We start from the raw sequence: 23,390 nt of genomic DNA, 5'->3' as shown, positions 1-23,390 counted from the left end.
TAGTGACATGCTCCTTTTAAGAAATATGTATTATGGATAAAAACAACTCAGAAATCACAAGGGATGTGCAAACAGCAGCTATAAATCTGTAGGATTCAAAATAAGAAAAGAAGCCTGCCTGCTGCTGATGTTCTCAGTAGTGAGCCAATGTTCTGTACAATCATCTGTCTGATAGATGATTTACAATTTTATTGGAATTAAAAGTAATTTTCACACACTCATCTGACCAGTGATGTTCTGTTTTGCTCTAAAACCTTCTATGCATTTGGCAAACAATGCATCTCCTTAAAAGGTTTCAGATTAGATAACATTCCTATTGTGAAAAATCAACGGCCTAGAAACAGTCAGCAAACACAATTATGGAACGGCAAAACAAGCATCTTAAGGCTGCGTTCACACATTGCGTATTTGCTGCTTTTTTTTACGCGCGCGTATTTTCCTGCAGTTTTTACCTGCGTTTTTTTACGCAGGTAAAAAAAAGCATCTCCATTCACACACTGCGTTTTTTGCTGCATTTTTTTACACATGCGTTTTTTCTGAAGTGTACACTCGTTTCTCCTGCACCTCCGTAAAAAAGCGCTGGAATTACGCAGTGTGTGTGTGTGTGTGTGGGCACAATATGTGAGAAAGCGCAGGCCGCGGTGCGTAAAGAATTGACATGTCAATTCTTTACGCAGCTGCGCTTTCGCGCTGCGTTAAATCACACAGTGTCTGAACGGCAAAGTGAATTTCCCATTCACTTTGCCGGCAGACACAAGGCACATTGCGTATTTTGAAAAAGCGCGCGCAAAAAAGCGCACAAAAATACACAATGTGTGAACGCAGCCTAAAGGGTTATTCCGCAATTACATTATTTTCACACAGCACAGTAAATGCATACTCATTGTTAATATACAGACTAAGCCCAATATAATGCTTCTTTCCTGTACCTTTGTGTCTTTTTCTCATCTCTATCTGACCCTCTGTGCATCCAGCTTCAAATAGCAGAAAAGGAGTTTCAATTCCTATTAGCTAAATCTAGGTTTTCGAGCAACATTTGCTTCTTCTCAGTGTTGAAGACCCCATACCCCTCATGTGTGTTACTGACAAGACCACCTCTAGTGAGTTATCATCAAGCTAATCTAATTGTAAAATTCACCTTATGAATCTGTTCACCATCTGCTCCTGTACTCTAAACCAATTGTATTTTCCACCATTTTCACACAAGTATAGCTTATTTTCCATCATTGGCTGGTTTATAGCACAGCTCAACTCTCCTGCACTCCTCCAATTCTGCCTGCTGCAGACAAATCAGTAATGTGAAACTCCAAATGCTCTGTTAATGCATATAGCAGAAAATAATCCTCCACCATAAGCATCAACAGAATGGCATTTGCAGTCTCACATCACTAAACTCTCAGCAGCAGACAACAAAGATAGCTCAACAAATTTCAGTACACAAAGCCCAATACTTCAGTATATCTCTCCTCTCATCCCCATGCAGTTTGCCCATCCTGCAGTAAATATCTCCTTTCTGTTCCCTCTATATACAGTCCTACAACACAGTATATCATCTCTGCCCCCTGTATATACAGCCCATTCTGTAGTATATTTCTCCTTTCTGTCCTATGCATACACCAAATTCTCTAGTATATATCTCGTTTATGTCCCATCTATATACCACCAATCCTGTTAATCTTTCTCCTCTCAAGCCCCTGCTTACAGGCACCTCTTGTAGTTTATACAGTTACAGTACAGACCAAAAGTTTGGACACACCTTCTCATTTAATGATTTTTCTGTATTTTCATGACTATGAAAATTGTACATTCACACTGAAGGCATCAAAACTATGAATTAACACATGTGGAATTATATACTTAACAAAAAAGTGTGAAACAACTGAAAATATGTCTTATATTCTAGGTTCTTCAAAGTAGCCACCTTTTGCTTTGATGACTGCTTTGCACACTCTTGCCATTCTCTTGATGAGCTTCAAGAGGTAGTCACCGGAAATGGTTTTCACTTCACAGGTGTGCCCTGTCAGGTTTAATAAGTGGGATATCTTGCCTTATAAATGGGGTTGGGACCATCAGTTGTGTTGTGCAGAAGTCTGGTGGATACACAGCTGATGGTCCTACTGAATAGACTGTTAGAATTTGTATTATGGCAAGAAAAAAGCAGCTAAGTAAAGAAAAACAGGTGGCCATCATTACTTTAAGAAATGAAGGTCAGTCAGTCCGAAAAATTGGGCAAACTTTGAAAGTGTCCCCAAGTGCAGTTGCAAAAACCATCAAGCGCTACAAAGAAAATGGCTTACATGAGGACCGCCCCAGGAAAGGAAGACCAAAAGTCACTTCTGCTTCTGAGGATAAGTTTATCCGAGTCACCAGCCTCAGAAATCGCAGCTTAACAGCAGCTCAGATTAGAGACCAGGTCAATGCCACACAGAGTTCTAGCAGCAGACACATCTCTACAACAACTGTTAAGAGGAGACTTTGTGCAGCCGGCCTTCATGGTAAAATAGCTGCTAGGAAACCACTGCTAAGGACAGGCAACAAGCAGAAGAGACTTGTTTGGGCTAAAGAACACAAGGAATGGACATTAGACCAGTGGAAATTTGTGCTTTGGTTTGATGAGTCCAAATTTGAGATCTTTGGTTCCAACCACCATGTCTTTGTGCGACACAGAAAAGGTGAACGGATGGACTCTACATGCCTGGTTCCCACCGTGAAGCATGGAGGAGGAGGTGTGATGGTGTGGGGGTGCTTTGCTGGTGACACTGTTGGGGATTTATTCAAAATTGAAGGCATACTGAACCAGCATGGCTACCACAGCATCTTGCAGCGGCATGCTATTCCATCCGGTTTGTGTTTAGTTGGACCATCATTTATTTTTCAACAGGACAATGACCCCAAACACACCTCCAGGCTGTGTAAGGGCTATTAGACCAAGAAGGAGAGTGATGGGGTGCTACGTCAGATGACCTGGCTTCCACAGTCACCAGACCTGAACCCAATCGAGATGGTTTGGGGTGAGCTAGACAGCAGAGTGAAGGCAAAAGGGCCAACAAGTGCTAAGCATCTCTGGGAACTCCTTCAAGATTGTTGGAAGACCATTTCCAGTGACTACCTCTTGAAGCTCATCAAGAGAATGCCAAGAGTGTGCAAAGCAGTCATCAAAGCAAAAGGTGGCTACTTTGAAGAACCTAGAATATAAGACATATTTTCAGTTGTTTCACACTTTTTTGTTAAGTATATAATTCCACGTGTTAATTCATAGTTTTGATGCCTTCAGTGTGAATGTACAATTTTCATAGTCATGAAAATACAGAAAAATCTTTAAATGAGAAGGTGTGTCCAAACTTTTGGTCTGTACTGTATATGAAAAAGATTGGGCACCCCTATTAATCTTAAGCTTAATGTTTTATAAAAATTGGTGTTTTTGCAACAGCTATTTCAGTTTGATATATGCAATAACTGTTGGACACAGTAATGTTTCTGCCTTGAAATGAGGTTTATTGTACTAACAGAAAATGTGCAATCTGCATTCAAACAAAATTTGACAGGTGCATAAGTATGGGCACCCTTATCATTTTCTTGTTTTAAATACTCCTACCTACTTTTTACTGACTTACTAAAGCACTTTTTTTGGTTTTGTAACCTCATTGAGCTTTGAACTTCATAGCCAGGTGTATGCAATCATGAGAAAAGCTACTTAAAGTGGCCACTTGCAAGTTGTTCTCCTGTTTGAATCTCCTCTGAAGAGTGGCATCATGGGCTCCTCAAAACAACTCTCAAATGATCTGAAAACAAAGATTATTCAACATAGTTGTTCAGGGGAAGGATACAGAAAGCTGTCTCAGAGATTTAACCTGTCAGTTTCCACTGTGAGGAACATAGTAAGGAAATGGAAGAACACAGGGACAGTTCTTGTTAAGGCCAGAAGTGTCAGGCCAAGAAAAACATCAGAAAGGCAGAGAAGAAGAATGGTGAGATCAGTCAAGGACAATCCTCAGACCACCTCCAGAGAGCTGCAGCATCAACTTGCAGCAGATGGTGTCACTGTGCATCGGTCAACTATACAAAGCATTTTGCACAAGGAGAAGCTGTATGGGAGAGTGATGCGAAAGAAGACGTTTCTGCAAGCACGCCACAAACAGAGTCGGCTGAGGTATGCAAAAGCACATTTGAAGAAGCCAATTTCTTTTTGGAAGAAGGTCCTGTGGACTGATGAAACCAAGATTGAGTTCTTTGGTCATACAAAAAGGCGTTATGCATGGCGGCAAAAAAACACAGCATTCCAAGAAAAACACTTGCTACCCACAGTAAAATTTGGTGGAGGTTCCATCATGCTTTGGGGCTGTGTGGCCAATGCTGGCACCGGGAATCTTGTTAAAGTTGAGGGACGCATGGATTCCACTCAGTATCAGCAGATTCTTGACAATAATGTTCAAGAATCAGTGACAAAGTTGAAGTTACGCAGGGATGGATCTTTCAGCAAGACAATGATCCTAAACACCGCTCCAAATCTACTCAGGCATTCATGCAGAGGAACAATTACAATGTTCTGGAATGGCCATCCCAGTCCCCAGACCTGAATATCATTGAACATCTGTGGGATCACTTGAAGAGGGCTGTCCATGCTCGGCGACCATCAAACTTAACTGAACTGGAATTGTTTTGTAAAGAGGAATGGTCAAAAATACCTTCATCCAGGATCCAGGAACTCATTAAAAGCTACAGGAAGCGACTAGAGGCTGTTATTTTTGCAAAAGGAGGATCTACTAAATATTAATGTCACTTTTCTGGTGAGGTGCCATACTTATGCACCTGTCAAATTTTGTTTGAATGCAGATTGCACATTTTCTGTTAGTACAATAAACCTCATTTCAAGGCAGAGACATTACTGTGTCCAACAGTTATTACATATATCAAACTGAAATAGCTGTTGCAAAAACACCAATTTTTAGAAAACAATAAGCTTAAGATTAATAGGGGTGCCCAAACTTTTTCATATAGCTGTATCTCCTTTCTGTCCCCAGTATATACAGCCCATCCTGCAGTATATGTCTCCTTTCAGGCCCTGGTATAAAGCCTATTGCAATACATTGCTCCTTAGTTACCAGTATACACACACTGCTCCAAGACCTGTCTATCAGCAGTGGATGGGAGAGCCGTGCAGGAGGAGAACCTGTAATACTTATATTGATAAGTACCCCAAAATCATGTCCACAACATATTAGTTAAAATAAAGATAAAGTGGCTGATCCCTTTAAATAAAAAGGTACAGTAAACTCTGAAAATAAGAGATGCAAAAGCTCTGATCAAAACATTCTGGCAATCAAAGAGCAGTGGAATCTTGTTTTGATAAAACAAAAATAGACTACTATTTTCCCCGAAAACATTGCCACCCTTGTTCAAAGGCTGTGACTGGTATTGCAGCTATTACATTTCCAGAGAAAGCCAACCAAGACTGAGTTGTACTGTGTCAGGAATATTTTTATTCCTGAAGAACCTCATTAGATGGAAAAGCAATTTTTTTTCCGTAAAGACAGTGCAGTAGAGTGTCCACATACGAAATGATCCTTACATGGGATATCTGAATGATGTCATATTATTAGGGCCACAATGCATATTTTCAATGGCACAATAACTTTTAGACTTCGCAATACTATTCTGATGCTTCTTAAGGTCATCCCCACCAAGCTGACCAGGCCCCAACAACATGAAAAATTTTACCTAATTTCCACAAAACACTGAGACCAGAAAAAATTAAGTGGCCTACTGTTAGTGAATGAGCTGTGACATGCCACTACAGCAAATATAGCACAGAAATGGTCAGGACGGATCGTATAGCAGACCGGGCAAACCGAAAACGTACGGGTAGGGCTCATTTACAGATTTGTAGAGTGTTTGCCTATGTACGACAAGTTTTACATGACCAACATTCACAGACTGAATACAGACTGCAATGTCCAGACCAGCCACGGGTCTTCTGACCCAAACTGAATGTCGAAGGTATGAAATCGGCCTTAGAGAATGTCCAAGGTGAAGGCCTACATACGACCTTGACCGGAAAGGGCATTGACGTCTCCACTACTTAAGATTAAAGTTATACATTTATGGAGATCAAAAGCAGTGACTTCAAGACTAAACATCTTGCTGTTTTCTTCTTAAGTGAGAACATTTGATTACTCTGCAATTTGGAAAATGTAGCTGGATAAGACGAGTAACCAATGTGAGCTTTATATAAAAAAAAAAATGGTATTATTATAACGCATGAGCACTGGAAGGCATCAGCCACAAAAGTGGATGTGCAATTGTAAACCACTTCTGAGACTCTGTCTTGACCTCCATCAAACAGAAAATAATAACAGTAGTTGCGGAACAGAATTTGTCTCTGTGGGAGTTTCATTATTATGAGTTCATCTGAAGTTCTGTGTACAGAATGTGGCATAACTCACAAGTTCCTGCCCACAGCCAAGATCAGCTGCCAAAACAAGCTGCCTACTCTGTGATTAAAGGTAAAACATCAAAAATGTACAAAGTGTGCGTGAAAAACATCAAAGTGTAGATTTTTTTTTTTAATCCTAGTGGATAGCAACAAGCATCCTCATAAGCCTGAGACATGCTGTGATCAATGAATGCAAATACCTTCCTCAGCTGTTTTTCTTTCCCTTTCCAAGATGACGAGGGCAGAAGACAAAAATATTCCTACTTTCCATAGCATACCTTAGATGCCTCTATTTTTCATTTAGAAATAGATACTAGAAGAAGAGGCTTTTCACTAAGTGCAATTTCCTAGTAAACCAGACTGCCCGCTCTCCTTGGCATCACCGTTTACCAATATCTGGCAGGAGAAGTGGATGCCATCATTATAGGCTCAGCAGTATAAAGGTGAAAAGGAATTGGCAACAGTACCACGTACAGGTGAACTACTTGGTAGGTAACAATTACAGCAATTGGTGGAGTACTTATGTAGCACCCCGAGGGCTCTGTTGCTACAGTGGTATTGCATCTCACCTAGAGGTGTGATATCTCACTTCCAGGTAAGGATGGAGTGTGGATCAGTACCCCGACAGCTGCATGCATTACACCACATTTCCGGGGGGCAGGGCGACCGATATGCCCCTAAGTTGGGCACGACAGTCCCTGTCCCTGGCTGGAGTGGGGGGAGGGAACACCGAGGAAGGGGGAACCCTGTAGTGCAGGGGCAGAGAGGAAGCAGTTCCTGGATGCACAGAGAGAAAGATATAAAAGGTGGGGGCCATCTTAGAGCAGCAGCCAGTCAGAGGAGGAAAAGAGCAGGAGCAGGGCTCTGTGGAGCTCTGCTCCAGGAGGCGGGCCTAGCCTGAGAGGCCCAAGACAGAGAGAAGACAGGGAGCAGGGCTGCTGCATGGGCTCTGCTCCACAGGCAGGCTCTGTCAGGAGGCCTGGGCCTGAAGGAAGAGGGAAGAAGGATGGGGAGCGGAGGAGGCTCCAGGAACACAGGATAGAAGGGACCCCAGGGGTGTGGACCGGCTGGTAGCCACCATACGCCCGTATCTACCTGCGTAGAGGGGTCAGGCCAAGGGGGGAGACCGGTCCCCGAAACTAGTGGAGGCGGGGAACTACCCTCAGCTAGAAACCGGAGGCTGCGACATTTCAAGTGGCGCAGCCCCTCGCTACACCCGCTAGGAAGGCACCATATAGGGTCCAGGGAAACGGAATGCACGTTTGCCCGCCAAGGCCCGAGGCAGCTGGACAGAAGCGTGGTCACTGGTGGGGTACGACAGGCCAGAGGAAGGACACATAAAGGGGGTCTTGTGAAACACTCCGGAGATACCTGGGAGTCGGCCGAGCCCCTCACCTGGTGAGCACAGTGCGACGTGGGCAGCCGTTACCTGCAGAAGTGGTCTGGATAAGAACTGTGAGTAAAGACCCTGGACTGCATCACTGTGTCGTCACTGCTACCCCTGCACCATCACCCCCATCCTCCGCATACACTGCCCTGAGGCTACACTCCTCCCGTGGGGAGTTGTACTACACTCTGCTGCACCCACAACACCAGCCTCAGCGGTCTGCCCTGCAGCGGCAGTTCATCCTGACAGCAATCCACGGGTGGCGTAGTCGGACAATTTATAAATAATAACAAACACCATAAATAGACTACCATTTGGTTTGACCACCCTGAGCCACGGACCGGGTCACCGCCACGCGGAGACTACAACCCCCAGCATCCCACAAAAGGCCTGGTTCCGGGTTCCCCACACGGCCCAGGGGGCACGTCACTAAGGTTCCTTTAAACTGACCGAAGTGATTACTGTAGCCAGGCCCCAATCAATCAAACACTCATGACTGATTCCTTTGGAGTCCAACTCCCGAGGATCATCAGAATAAAGGTGAGCTTCAGTACCACATACAGATGAACTACTATGTGTAGATAAAGGTATTGCAGCAATTGGTAGAGTGCTTTGGGTCCTTTAAACTGACCAAAGTGATTCATGTAGTCTGGTCCCAACTGACCAAAAAACTGATGACCGATTCCTTTGGAGTCCAACCCCCGAGGATCATCAGAAGAAAGGTGAGCTTCAGAACCATATACAGATGAACCACTGTGTGTAGATAAAGGGATTGCAGCAATGGAGAGTGCTAAGGGTCCTTCAAACTGACTGAAGTGATTCCTTTGGTAGGGCCCCAACGGATCAAACACTGATGACCTATTCCTTTGGAGTCCCAACCTCCGAGGATCATCAGAATAAAGGTGAGCTTCAGTACCACATACAGATGAACCACCGTGTGTAGATAAAGGTATTGCAGCGATTGGTAGAGTGCTAAGGTTCCTTTAAACTGACCGAAGTGATTCATGTAGTCAGGTCCCAACCGACCAAACACAGATAAACTATTCCTTTGGAGTCCAACACCCAAGGACCATCGGAATAAAGGTCACCTGCAATATCAGGTACAGATGAACCATTGTGTGTGGCTAAACAATATGGAGGATCAAGCAATTGGTGAAGTACCATGGCTCACCTAAATGCAGAAGAGGCGTGGTTTAATGTACCACTAAAGTCACCATGTGATATTGTGGCCATCTAGGAAGCAGGAGGAAAGGAACGTCAATTTGAGCATAAGAGTGAGATGGAGGCAAACAAATGGCACCAGATAGAGCAGAGGTGCACAACCTTTTTTGGTCTGAGGGCCAAATTTTGTGATTGCAGGGGTATTCTGATAGGTGTATGTATGAGGTTCCAGTCCTGGAACTTCCATTAGGCTATGTTCACACTAGGTGCTTTTTCAACTTTTTTATGCAAATTTTCAGCTGCATTTTACAGTACCAGAAAGGTCTATGAGATTTCAGAAATCTCATGCACACAGCTTGTTTTTTTGTCCACAGTATTTTGTGCTTTGTGTGTTTTTTTTGCACAATAGAGCATGTCACTTCTTTCAGTGTTTTTTTCAGCGTTCTTCACCCATTGAAAGCAATGGGTGGTGCAAAAAATGCTTAAAAAAGCCTGTGAATGTTCTGCTGTGTTTTTAGTGAAAAAAGGTAAATACAGGATTATGTGAAACCTATTTATTTTTGTGATTTTCCCAAGTTTACCATCTTGTCTTGGCCACCTGAGATGGCAGTTTGGATTAGGACAGTTTAATTAAATTAGTGATGCGTCCAGAGTAAACATTAGCCGACCAAGATTGAAACAATACCAGTGGCCGACCAAGGTGTGAAATTGAACAATGCCTGAGCAACTCAATGGCAGACCAAAGTGTAAAGTAAACAGTGTCTTACCAACTCAATGCTCTGTCAATGTGTTAGGTAAACTATTCCAGACAAATTCACCTCACCCCACTTACATTTGTAATGTGTATTATTTCATGAACATATGTCTTGCATTGATGACCTGTGTTTATGCTGCTGTGGTGGAAGCAAAGCTGAACTTTGGGATCCTAAAAACCGCACCAAAACATGCATTTTTGACTCTGCTTCTTTCCTGCCAAGATATCAGGTTTTGCTGCTGAAAAAAATACAAAAAAATACCTAGTGTGAACATAGCCTTGTTGTAGACAAAGAGGGTCTTCAACTTCCCTATTAAGCACTCTAGAAAAAAAAGATGCACAGAATGGCATTACAACCACATGCTACACCTGGGCAGCAGGTTGTGTTTCCCTGAGATAGAAGACCTTAAGTGAGAAATGTAAGTCCACTTGTCAGTCCCAGGGTGGAGGGTCACTTATTTTGTTACACAATTAGAAGCTACACTCTGTCAACCAAATACTATGCACGGCATCTTGCTTATTTTCATGAACCTTATTTACTTTGATGAACTGTGAGCACTTCTCCATTGGTAAATTCCCATAACAATAAGCTGCCAATAACATGATAGTACACGGATACAGCGCGATCATATTAGTGATTGGTCTATCTTTATTACTGCTTTGTTAGCCGGTGTAGACAGGCCAGAGTAAAATATGGCTTGCATTTGGCAGACCTGTCTAAATGGACCATAAAGAGTTAATCAGATGTAGGGAAATTTTCCAATTTTGAAGAAAAAGAAGGAAAGCTTGCCTCTGCGAGCAGTGTCACACTGGGGAGGCCAATGGTCAACCAGTAACATTGACACGGAGGGCCTGTTAAGTTACATCTAAATATTAGACTACCCTCATTATGCTAGGTATTCTGTTAAATGAATGATGAGATGCTGCCTTTGTCTGTGCATATTGAATCAAGTGTATTGTACTGCTGCTCAAAGTGGGGTGAGAGGCCCACCGGGGAATTCACCTAATCCCCTGTGGGCCAGTCCAAGACAGCCTGCGAGGAAGAAGTATCCAGGATATTTAATTTGTGGCATCATTTAATTAAATTAGCCCGATCTTGGTTAGGCTTTTGTAGATTTCCATATTTTCTATGATATAAGCTATACAAATGTATATTGGTGGCCTGCAGTCATGGCTCTTTGCCGTTTCAACACTGTCATTCCTGCAGATTGTCATGGCTGTTGTAACAGACACAGAATGTAGAGCACTGATGTAAAAGACACAAATGAAGACGTCTCAATAAACTTCACCCAAGGGAGTCTTTTTATTTCTTTACTCCAGTTTCTAACCTCATAAATGTAAAATGTTAATAAAGCATGCATGTCATTGTACTCCTAGTACTCTCTTTTACATACAGATACTGTATATGACTCAGCTGGCTGACATTGTGTACTGTATGTCTGCAGGTCACGGCCTACTTTCGATAACGCCCTTTAATACTCATCTTCCTCTGGAAGTGGTTGGGTGGAAATTATCTGCATTCTCGGGGACTGCAAAACAAGATTATCTCTTAAAACAATGTTATTTTTCAAGTAATGTCATTGTAAATAAAAGCTTTTTATCCTCTGAGTACGATCCGTTTCCAAAAGCTTATAGAAAGTGGATATTGAATTACCGTAATATTTCTGATTGGATAATCTTCATCCGCCTTTAAAACTTTAAGTCTTGTAACAAAAAACACATGAGGGTTTGTGATTCATATTGAAAATAATTGTCGGTATTGTAATATCTCTGTTCATACCATGCTTTATAGTCTGTGCATTCTTATTTCATGAATACTGGTAAAGACACATTCTCTGAAAACCACATATTCCCTGAAAAACTCAAAAAATCCCAAAAATTGAGCCAAACTGATTGGTCATTGGAAAATAATCTCATAGACGTCCTTTTCTGTCATACTGTAGAAAAAAATCTCATTCGCTTTATTTTGAGTGTCAAACCCATATGGCCACCAGAGATCCCCAAAGGATGTAACCATGCATTCCTAAAATCTCGATGAAGTAGTCTGCCTGGATATGCAGCAATAACTCATCAGCTTTACAGAAGATGTCGATTCCATGTGGGTCAGGAAATGTTACTTGGGTGTCAATTACTTTTTGGCACAGGTCAGCAACTTGTCAATCATGATCGACATGTCAAATTATCTCATAGGAGGCTTCAGCCAGTACTGACGAGTGCCTGGCTTACTATTTGCCCTGGCACTGAAGTCAGAATGGTGGAAACTTCTGCTGTCCATTCCTGATTTTCCTGATCCTCCTCGATGCTTAAGCGTCTTGGGGTGGGATGGCAGCCTCTGGTGACATCTTCTCTTTCGGTCTGCTTATTGTATGAGGGGTGAGTGAGTCTGGGGAATTGAGGACTGAAATTTGGAGCATGCCAAGAAAACAAGCTGGGGCAGCTCTTGGGACAAGTGCTCCTTTATCTACAGACACTCCACAGTATTACATCACTTGTCCTACAGGAATTGGACTTGTACAGTACTACTTCTCATGTCTATTACACCGGTATACAGTGATTTTGATGCCAACGATGTCTGAACGGTTTTATATTAAGTTTATGATGCTGATTAAGAATATGACTTTGGTTTTGCCAGATTGGCTCTAAGGCTATGTGCCCACGTAGCAGATTTGATGCAGAGCGTTTTTGCCTCTCTCTGGCAGAAAAAAAACGCATGCAGATTTACATGCGTTTTTTCAGCGTTTCAGAGAGAAGCGTTTTTTCAGCGTTTTTGCATGCGTTTTTTCAAGCGATTTTGAGCATCACTTGGAAAAGTGCTTGACAAGTTGATCACACAATATAAATCCATGCAACCGGCATGGATTTATAATGTGTGAACAACTTAGATGCTTTAAATGCAGCATCTATAGTAAAAAAAAAAAAGAATTAAAACGTTAAAAACAAAAAAAACCTGTATATTCACCTCTCCGGCGGCCCTCGGTCTGCTCTCCGGCCTCCTCCGGTCTGCTCCCGGCTGCGTCTTCTCTCTTCAGCGTCCCGCAGTGTACTGTCAGGACCAGCGGTGACGTCATTTAGTCACCTGATGGTCACGCGACCATCACCTGACCGCCGACGTCAGCGGTCGCGTGACCATCAGCTGACTAAATGACGTCACCGCAGGTCCTGACAGTACACCACGGGACGCCAAGGAGAGAGGACGTGGGCGGGAGCAGACCGGAGGAGACCGGAGAGCAGAACGGGGGCCGTCGGAGAGGTGAATATACAGGTTTTGTTTATTTTTAACTTTTTTATTTCTTTTTTTCACTGCCTGGTAGCCGGGATGAAGAGCAGTTGTAGTCTCGTCTTCATCCCAGGTACCACACGCACCGCGATTACGCAGCAGCATAATCGCGGTAGAAATGGTCATGCTGCGTTTGGCAAAGCAACGCGAATTTGGCGCGCAAATTAGCGCATCATGTGCACAGCACATCCGAATTCACATTGCTTTGCATGGCAGACTGTTTTACAAGCGTTTTCGCGGCCGTAAAAACGCTACGTGGGCACATAGCCTAATTTATGAGACATTTAATAGTAAATTACAGTAGAATGCTGGCTTCAAAAAGTGGCTTTTATAGCACTGTAAGTCTACAAACTGAAATACAAAATAATTATATGGGACATTTCATTACCTAAGACACTGATATAGAGTCAAAAGATGGACCAAAAGCTATTGCATTTGTTATCACACACAGGTTGCATTGGGGGAATGCATTAGTTTCATAGATGAATTATCTAAAAAACTAGAACCAATTCATCAAAAGTAATGGGATTTTTTTTTAATTCAGCACCCTCAAAATACTCTAAATCCATTCAATAAAGTCTTAGCGCCTGCAAAAAATTTTTTTGTAGACCTGTATGATTTATAGATGCTGCACAGCACCACTGCTGTTGTCCTATATATACTGCCACTTTATTCTAAATGAATAAATACCTCATTGTGCTGCTTAGGTCTTGAATAAATGGGCACTGCAGAATACCAATTCTTTTGATCTAAATGTATGAACACTACACAGTACCACATCTCTTGTTCTGTCTGTATCACGCTGCACAGTACCACTTCCCTTGTTCTGTGTGTATCACGCTGCACAGTACCACTTCCCTTGTTCTGTCTGTATCACGCTGCACAGTACCACTTCCCTTGTTCTGTGTGTATCACGCTGCACAGTACCACTTCCCTTGTTCTGTGTGTATCACGCTGCACAGTACCACTTCCCTTGTTCTGTCTGTATCACGCTGCACAGTACCACTTCCCTTGTTCTGTGTGTATCACGCGGCACAGTACCACTTCTGATGTTCTGTATGTATCACGCTACACAGTACCACTTCTCTTGTTCTGTCTGTATCACGCTGCACAGTACCACTTTTGATGTTCTGTATATATCACGCTGCACAGTACCACTTCTCTTCTCCAAAATGTATAAGAACTGCACAGTACCAATTATTTTGTTCTGAATGTATAGAGACTGCACTTACCAATTATGTCCTCTATGCATCATACTGCACAGTATCAAATCCCTTGACCTTCATGTATACATAGTGTACATTACCACTTCTATTAATGGACACTGTGCAATAGCACTTCTCTTGACTTTTATGTATCAGCACTGTACAGTACAGATTATTTTGTCCTGAATATATGGACACTAGAGATTACCACTTCACTAGCCTGAATGAATGGACACTGCGCAATAGCATGTCTCACATCCTGAGTTTATAAACACTGCACAGTACCACTTCTCTTAACTTTTTTGTATGAATGATGTACTGTATATTATCATCTCTTAATAACATACACCAGTGGGCCAAAGATACATATGTATCTGTAAAGAAGAGTGGTCATATGTATTACAATATTATAACATACAGAGTGACAACACTCAATTAGTATAGTAATTGCAATGATAAAAAAAGAAAGTGATAACATGTAAAAATGGAGATAATGATCATTTTGTCAATACATGTGCCACAAATGAGGTCCAAATGATATTCTTCTATGAGGTAGCCATATTGGTGTTAAAACTAGCTGAACATAGCACAAGATGCACTAAGGCTAGGTGCCCACGATGCAGAAATTCTGCGGAGCGTTTCTGCCAGGTAGAAGCGTTTGTGAAGCGTTTTGAACATGCGATTTCGCATGCGGGTTGTCAAGCGATTTTAGCATCACTTGGAAAGTGCTTGACAACTTGGTCACACTATATAAATCCATGCAACCGGCATGGATTTATACAGTGTGACAAAGTTACGATGACGCAAATGAAGCATCAATAGTTAAAAAAAGAATAAAAATGTTGAAAAATAAAAAAAAAACATTATACTCACCTTCCAATGGCCGCCGGTCTCCTTCTCCGATGCGTCCGGTGTCTTCAGCGGCTCGCGGTGCTCTAAAAAGATCCTTTCATGACCTCATTTAGTCATGTGATAGGTCACGCGACCGCTGACATGGGCGGTCGCGTGACCTGTCACATGACTAAAATACGTCATGGAAGGTCCTTTAACACCACTGCGAGCAGCCGAAGAGCCAGCAGCGCCGCCGAGAGCAGACCGGGGACCATCAGAAGGTAAGTATATGTTTTTTTTTTTTATTTTAAATTCTTTTTTAACTACAGGTACTATGGTACCCGGGTCTGGAGGAAAGTCAACTCTTCTCCAGACCCGGGTATCATCCACGCATTGAATCGCATAATATCCGCATGTGTACGTGTAGTCATGTGGATGTTATGCGGTCCAATGCAAGTCAATGGCGGCGATTTCACACAATTAATGGCTGTGCTGCGGATTTTTCTGCAATGATAATCCACAGCAGGAATTTTCGCAACATGTGCACAGCACATGCGGATTATCATTGGGAAACATGGCAGACAACTAAACAAGCGTTTTAAAGCGTTTTTTTTTTTGTGGCAGAAATGGCGCCGCGGAAAAGCATTAAATTCGCATCGTGGGAACGCAGCCTAAGTCTTCCATAGAAAATATTGTAAATGTACAATCATTTAGTAAAATGCAAATATAATTACATACAATAGAGTATAATGAATAACACTAATATAAGCAATTTATAAAATCTATTATTACTATATAAAGTACAAACAAATGAATAGGAAGCACCACTGTTTTCTATTAAAAAGGATCTAATAGATCCACATGTAAACAGGATGGGGAGGAAATGGCCATATAATATATAGTATAGTTCACATAGCAGTAAACACAGACAGTAGCAAATACTGGGCACAAACTTAATACATCTGACCGACGCGCGTTTCTTGTTGGCTTCAACCAGCCCATGTTGTATGTATTTATATTTGCCCTTTATTAAATGATTAGACATATACAATATTTCCTATAGAAGATTTAGTGCTCCTTGTGATATTTTCATCCAGTTTGAGCACCTATATGGCTACCTCAGAATAATATTATCTAAGATCTCATTCGTGGCACAGTACCATTTCTCTTGTCCTGAATGTAAAGGAATTGCATAGTATCACTTCTCGCCTTCAATGTATAGGAACTGCACAGTATCACTTCTCATTTTGAATGTACATGAACTGCACAGTACCACTTCTCATTTCCTCTCTGCATTGGCTCTGCGCAGTACAATCTCTCTTGTCCAGAATGTAAAGGAACTACACATTATCACTTCTCTTGTTCTGAATATAAATGAACTGCACAGTGTCAGTTCTCTTGTCCTGAATGTAAAGAAACTGCACAGTACCATTTCTCTTATCCTGAATGTAAAGAAACAGCACAGTATCACTTCTCTTATAATTAATTTAAAAAACTGCACAGTACTACTTCTCTTTTCTTAAATGCAAATGAACTACAGAGTACCAATTCTCTTGTCTTGAATGCAAATTAACTGCACAGTATCACTTCACTTGTCCTGAATGTAATAGAGTTGCACAGTATCACTCCACTTGTCCTCACTATAAAGGAACTCAACAGTACCACTTCTCCTGTCTTGAATGGAAAAGAACTGTACAGTATCACTTCAGTTGTCCTAAATATAAAGCAACTGCACAGTACCAAGTCTCTTTTCTTCTACACATTACAACATATCGTTTTGAATGTAAAGGAACAGCACAATACCATTTCTCTTGTATGTTGTCTTTTATGAATTGTAAATGCACAGTTCTACTTCTCCTGTTCTGAATAAATAGGGACCACAAAGCAACATTTCTTATCACTTCTAAATAAGGACACTGCAAAGTATTATGTATGCTGTTCTGTATGAACTGGAAATGCACAGCACCACTTCTCTTGACCTGTATTATGGTACATATACCACACAGTTACAGTATTAGAATATTGGGTTTTGATGTCTCTGGGTCACACATTATTTTAGTGCATTTTAGAAGAGTTATTATTTTGGAAGTCTTTATTACTAACAGAGGCATTTTGGTGGGAGCATTACTACTTTTGGTGGCAATATGAGAGCAAATACTACTATTAGTTGCTCTTTTGGGGACAGTGTTACTATTGGAAGCCCCCTGACATTTACAGTTACTTTTAAGGGCCCTACAGATGAGCACTATTACAGTTGAGGCACATTGGCACAATTATTTTTGGGTGTACTGTATGGAAATGATCCACATTCACTGTTGATGATAAAGCAATTTAAAGGGCAAAACATGCAACAGAGGACAAGTCTTGCCTTGCATGGTTGGAATCAATCATTCAGATACTTTATGCTGCATTTTTAGTTGCACGGAAGACTTAAAGGGAATCTGTCAGCAGGTTTTTGCTACTTAATTTGAGAGCTCCAAAATGTTGGCAAAGAAATGCTGAATCCAATGATGTATCACTTAGTTTACTGGGTGTAGCAGTTCTGACACAATCAGAGCTCTAAGATTTAGAATGAAGCAGAGCTGAGAAAGCTAACCCCGCCCACACCAGGCTCTCAGTGTACAAAGCCCATAGACAGTGAAGTGCTTATCACAGATTGAGGTGGCATTGCAGGACTCATGTAGTCAAGCAATTTTAATCTTTTAGTGATGAATCCTTCACAATTGGTAAACAACAGCATGCACTTTGACAAGTTACACATCCCTGAACTCTCTATTTCAGTCTCCATCTCCTGCTGTCTTCAGATTACATAGCAAAAACCTGCTGACAGATTCTCTTTAATAGATATAGATGAATTAGCAATGCAATCTAGATCAATCAACAAACCAAATATGATCTTTGGATACGCTGGACATCTATACCTGAGCATTTGTATTCCGGATCTACGCCTTTGAGGAGTGCATCAAAGAGTGATATCTCCACCTTCTGTTTCTTGTGATGGCAGCTTATGAGTAAAGAAGGTTGGGACACAATAAAATGTAAAAATGGATTCAGCTGTAAGTCTCCGGTTCCTCTTCTTCCAGGTTGACGCACAATTGTGATACCGAGAGCTTGGCGAGCAGAAGACCTTGTAGAGGCGTGCAGACGTTCTAGAGAAAGTAGAGCGGTTTTTCCATTAGTTGGGGAAGGAGAGTTGCTATTAAGAAGGTCCTCAGCAGTGATTGAAGATATACATGACTGTATAGGTCTGTCTGGGGTTTCCTCAGATTCTGTAGGGGGCTGGTGTAAGGTGTTTTTGCTCACTTTCTCATTGTCTCTACTATCCACTTTAGATTTAGGCACAGCAGTGCATGAGTAGGACATCAAGGATATGCGGCTGGCAGTAATAAATATATCGAATGGGATGAAATTCAGATTCTTCACAATCGATGATTGCTTGGATGGTCTCACTATTCTGTGATGACTTGTGCCACTTTGTGGTTCAATCTGAACTATTCTTATCTTCACACTGTCACTACCGATGCCACTGTCTTGGGCTCCACTATAACGAGAAGATGTCTCCACTGTACGGCCATCTGTACTATCCTTTTTCTGTTGCTCATGATTAAAAACCTAAAAAACAAAACAAATAAGTGGTTAAGATTAGTCACTGATCAACTAATTTTTTCCTCATTGTACTCAAAATACAATTTTTGGTAATGTTAACAGCAATTTAGGAAATATATTAAAAAAATGGAGCACCATAAGGTTCAAAGACGGATCTTTGTAGAGCCATATCAAGCCAATTCTTCATTAAATCTAATCTGTCACTTGGTTTTTGCTATGTAATCTGAGAGCAGCATAATGTAGGAGTAGAGACCCTGATTCCAGTGATATGTCACTTACTAGGCTGTGTGTTGCAGTTTCAATAAAATCAGTGGTTTATCAGCAGGAGATTATCATTAGAGGATTAGGTGTCTCGCGTCTCCTAGTCCAACCACAATCAGCAGCTTTTTGTCAATATACAATGTACACAGAAAGCTGCCAATCAGTGGTGTGGCCGGGGTTATACACAGCTAAGCATTCAGAGCTCTGCTGGATCTGCAGCAGAGAACACAATTATACAAAAATAACAGGAAGTTACATCGCTGGAATCAGGGTCTCAGCCCGTACATCATGCTGCTATTAAGGGGCGCCTCTCTCGACATGTGCCTCCCTGTAATGGACCCCTAACAGTGTTATTGCCCCCTGTGGATTACATGTGGATACTGGAGAGTTGCGGTAAGCATACAATGGGGACATCCATGCTCCCTGTATTCATCTAGTGCACTGCACGTGACAATAGCAGTAGTTAATAGGAGGGTGATATGGTGGATGATTTCCACATGTATCCACTATACATCAGTGAGGGTAATCAGCATATATAGTATCCACTTCAATGCTACACTTGTAATCTACACATCAGATATGATATAATAAAAGTAAATATATAGGATCTGTGTTTGCTTTGGATTACTTACATTATGGGTCCTTTGATGGGGTCACATGTGGAGAGGGCTGTTGATTTGATTTTATTGTCCTTTTTATATTGTTGTACTGATCTCTGTGTATGTCTGATCTTTGTATCATAATAAACATTGACTATTTTTTGCTATAGAATTGTTGATTCGGTCTTCGCTTTTTTCTTTGGTAGTTGTTCTATATTTTGGCGATGGAGTCGCATTTAGTCCATATAGGGTAGTAACTAACAGGAGGTATACATCATACCTAGATCTACACACACTGTGTGATCTATACTACCCATCCATGATTGGTGTTTTTTATTAAATTATATAGCAAAGACCTGGTTACAGACTCCCTTTAAGACTTGGTAACCAAATGTAATATTGTTTGTATCCAACAATAACATGCAAATTAAACAAAACAAAAAACATTACAATTTTAAAGATTTTGAAGTAAAAAGTGATTTAATAACCAGAAGGCTCAATCCTCATATATTTCTTTTTGTACAAACTATGAAGGATCTCTTCTTCCTTGTGCTGCAAGACAATGATGCTGAATAGCACGTATTCTTCCCTCCTTCACCTAGCAGAGTGTGCTATGAACGCTCTCCTATCTCTCTGAGCAGACATAGCCTACTTGATCTCTCCTTCATACCCCTATAATCTGCTTTGCATGCGCTTTCCTCATCGTCTATAGTCCGATCTGCCCCAGGTGCAGCAGGATCAGCAGGACTGTCAGCTATGTAAAGGAATTACACCGGCTTTACAACAACATAAAAGGATTTTTTTTTTAATATAGACTATTTAGAAAGTTGCTTAATTTTGCATTTAATAAACACATTAAAAAATTCAGTTCAAAGTTTCTATAGCCTTTATAGCCTAAATATATGCAAATAAAAGTCCTGGGACCAAAATTCCTGACAATATATTCAATCATAACCTACTCTAGTAATAAAAAAAAACCAATATAGTAATGTATAACATAGATGTGGATTGTTTGAGTTCATCAAGCTTAAAGGGAACCTGTCAGCTGATACATGCTGCCCAAATCGTTTGTCTCCAAAGCGCTGCCACACTTCATAGAAAAATGTACTTTTAATAGATGCCGGGGACCATGCCGTGCTATTGGCTAATGGTACAGGGGGGTCCATAGGGGCTTCTCTTCACCTGCTGACAGTGACTGACAAGCATCTGCCTATATGCCAACATAGACAAAGGCATGTTTGTCACTGTCAGCGGGCAAGCATACATGGCTGGGATACTAAAGCCAGTGGCTGATGCATGCTGCCCATTTTTTGGGCAGCAGGTATCAGCTGACAGGTTTGTTTTAACAAACTATGTACAAAATTGCTTGAATTATGAGCCTTCAGGGAAATCTGTCAGCAGTTCTGATTCTGCAAAACTGCTGACAACACTAGAAAGAAGACTTTGGAAGCTGTGGGAATATAAAACCAAAAATAAGTTTGGGGCACTTTTGCAGAATTGCAAGTATCATAAAGGCTGTCTCTTACTCTCAGCACTGAATGCTCTTTAAAGTCTCACCTCTGCTCTTGATTCTCATGGTTGGACCCTGATGCTGTCATTCAAAAGCAGAGGAGAGGGGTTGGGGACCGTTTAGTGTAGCAGGCCCAGGGTGATGCAGAAGGGACCGCTCCTTGAGCACTTCTGATTATCGTGTGATGGCGACTAAACCTTCTCTCTTTTGCTTACATTAGTACATACATGAAGGTCTATGTAAGATCTCTTATTTAGTGCTGTCAGCAGCTCTGCATGATCAAAACTGCTGACAAACTCCATTAAAAAAAATCCTTTACAGAAAAATTAACAAAGGGGTGTAACTCAAATTTATAGGACCCCATAGCAAATTTAAGAATGTCCCCCCACCTTATTGACTGTGGAATGAACTGTTTCCAGATATTACCAGTAGTAACCAATATTTGTCTCAATTTTCAAGCATTAGAAATTACCTAAAAGTCTATACTGTCATTAGAGATGAGCAAACCCAAAATAAGTTTCGGCGTTCGTACTTGACACCCAGTGTCCGGTGCTGAACTCAGAACACGGATTTCTACCAGGAGTCCGAACCAAACGTTCGGGTCCCAACTGACTTCTGTGGGGTTTGGGTTCAAGTTCGGTTAGCATTCTTGTACCCGAACCAAACTTTGGACTACAGTTTGGTTGAACACGACCATCCACACGTTTGCTCATTCCTGTAATTTCTAAAACTTTTCCAGCCCCCGGAAGAAGCTTGGCGAAACGTGGGATACAGTGGAGGGCCTAATACACTTGTGCAATGGCAAATTACCCTCTAATAATTCCATTTACATTGAGGTCTGAGCACAGAGCAGGTTAAATTAGAGGTGGAAACTTTATATCCTGGATAAATGCTATTCTTCTATCCATACTATGCTAATGTGTTAGCTTACTATTGTGTTGTAATCAGGCTAATTCTCTGTCCCTATTGTTGAGGCATCTTATTAATATGTTATTATAGTAATTCATCTATTCAGTAAAAATATAAGTTGATTGAACGTTTATTTCCAGTTCACTTCTTCTGTCCTGGGACAAATCTTCTATGGTTCTTTTTACTGTTTTGAAGTGCTATGTAGTACCACTTTCTTTATAAAAAAGGATATTTTTTGGTTGATCTAAGCTTTTCCAGCAAGTAGCATTACAGAAGTATTCATGGGAGGGGTAAATAAGATAAGTGTAAACTACAGGCTTGTACTTCTAGAAAACAACCGGGCATAATGACCACTTGTACCGTAGCGATCGGATGAATGACTTGTTTAATGAAGGAAGGCCTGTAGTAATTGACGAGACCAACAAGGCAAGTGTTTTACCATCATTTAAAAGTGTAAAGGAGCCGGGATCTTCTAGACATTGATTTATTATGCAGGCTTCTGAAACTAATTGAGTATATTAACATTCTCCCAAGGGTACAGTGAAAAAATATGGCAATTAGTTAAAATGACTACTGGAAAACGAGAAACTTCAAACAGCGCCCGAGGCTTAACAACCGATTCCCGTGTGCCGGCAGTCACCTGTTGTACTGATACAAAAGATGCCCTTAGGTGCGGCATTCCTCCGGGTGAACTCCAGTACGAGGTGGAGAGGGTAATAAAGGCAAGATTTGTGAGACGGGAACAAAGCAAGTAACCAAAACCATATATCTGTAAATATTTAAAGTGACCCGGGTTTTATACTCCGTCCCAAGCGACTATAAAGGCACCATTTATCATGGAGTGCTATGAGCAGATCCCAGATTGTATGCCTTATACAACCCATTTAAAGCAGACAATAAAAGTTTTCTTTAATTAGCTACCGGTGTGCATTAACATGATCATGATTAAACCATAAAAACCAACTGTACATTACTCTTGTACCCTCGGCCAGATGTTCTAAATTAATCCATTCGAAAAATGTACTTTGAGTCTCTTTTTTTAAAAAAAAAAAAAAAAATCGACCCTCTGCTTTCACAAGAATTAAATGCATATTACTGTAGTTAAGAAGATAGTATTTCAGACCTCCAGGCATATATTAAATATACTGGCAGGACATTAGACAAAATGCTTGACTTATTAGATACTTCCTATTCTAAACAGTGTCATCAAAGCCTAAAAACAAAATTCATATAAAAGCAGCACAAAGCTTCCACATAGAACCAGTGCCAAAATCGTTCTACTTTCCAGCTAATGAGGAAAGGATGTGTACTCTTAACATATGAATGTAAGAGTTTCCAAGCATTCACATTAGGAAATGTTCCTATTGGTTCCATATGGCGTATGATAAATTAAACAATATCGGTGAAATAACCTTCTTAAGATAGCTGGCATGATAATGGTAATTACCTGGTGTGCA

General features: G+C 41.2%; 1 protein-coding gene across 3 annotated transcripts in view; it reads right to left on the bottom strand.

Moving 5' to 3' along the window:
- VPS13B (vacuolar protein sorting 13 homolog B) overlaps positions 1-23,390 on the bottom strand; it is a 1,155,013-nt gene that overhangs the window by 305,166 nt on the left and 826,457 nt on the right. For all 3 annotated transcript variants that reach the window (XM_073679617.1, XM_073679614.1, XM_073679615.1), the window contains exon 34: positions 17,970-18,660. In XM_073679617.1, coding sequence (XP_073535718.1) covers positions 17,970-18,660 — 691 coding nt within the window. The remainder of the gene's footprint in view (positions 1-17,969; positions 18,661-23,390) is intronic.

This window comes from Phyllobates terribilis, unplaced genomic scaffold (genome assembly GCF_046119375.1).
Source record: "Phyllobates terribilis strain yellow unplaced genomic scaffold, ASM4611937v1 Scaffold_4__5_contigs__length_816908805, whole genome shotgun sequence".
Taxonomy (NCBI): Eukaryota; Metazoa; Chordata; class Amphibia; order Anura; family Dendrobatidae; genus Phyllobates; species Phyllobates terribilis.
The sequence above is the reverse complement of the archived record's forward strand: the minus strand, read 5'-3'. Positions and strand labels throughout refer to the sequence as shown.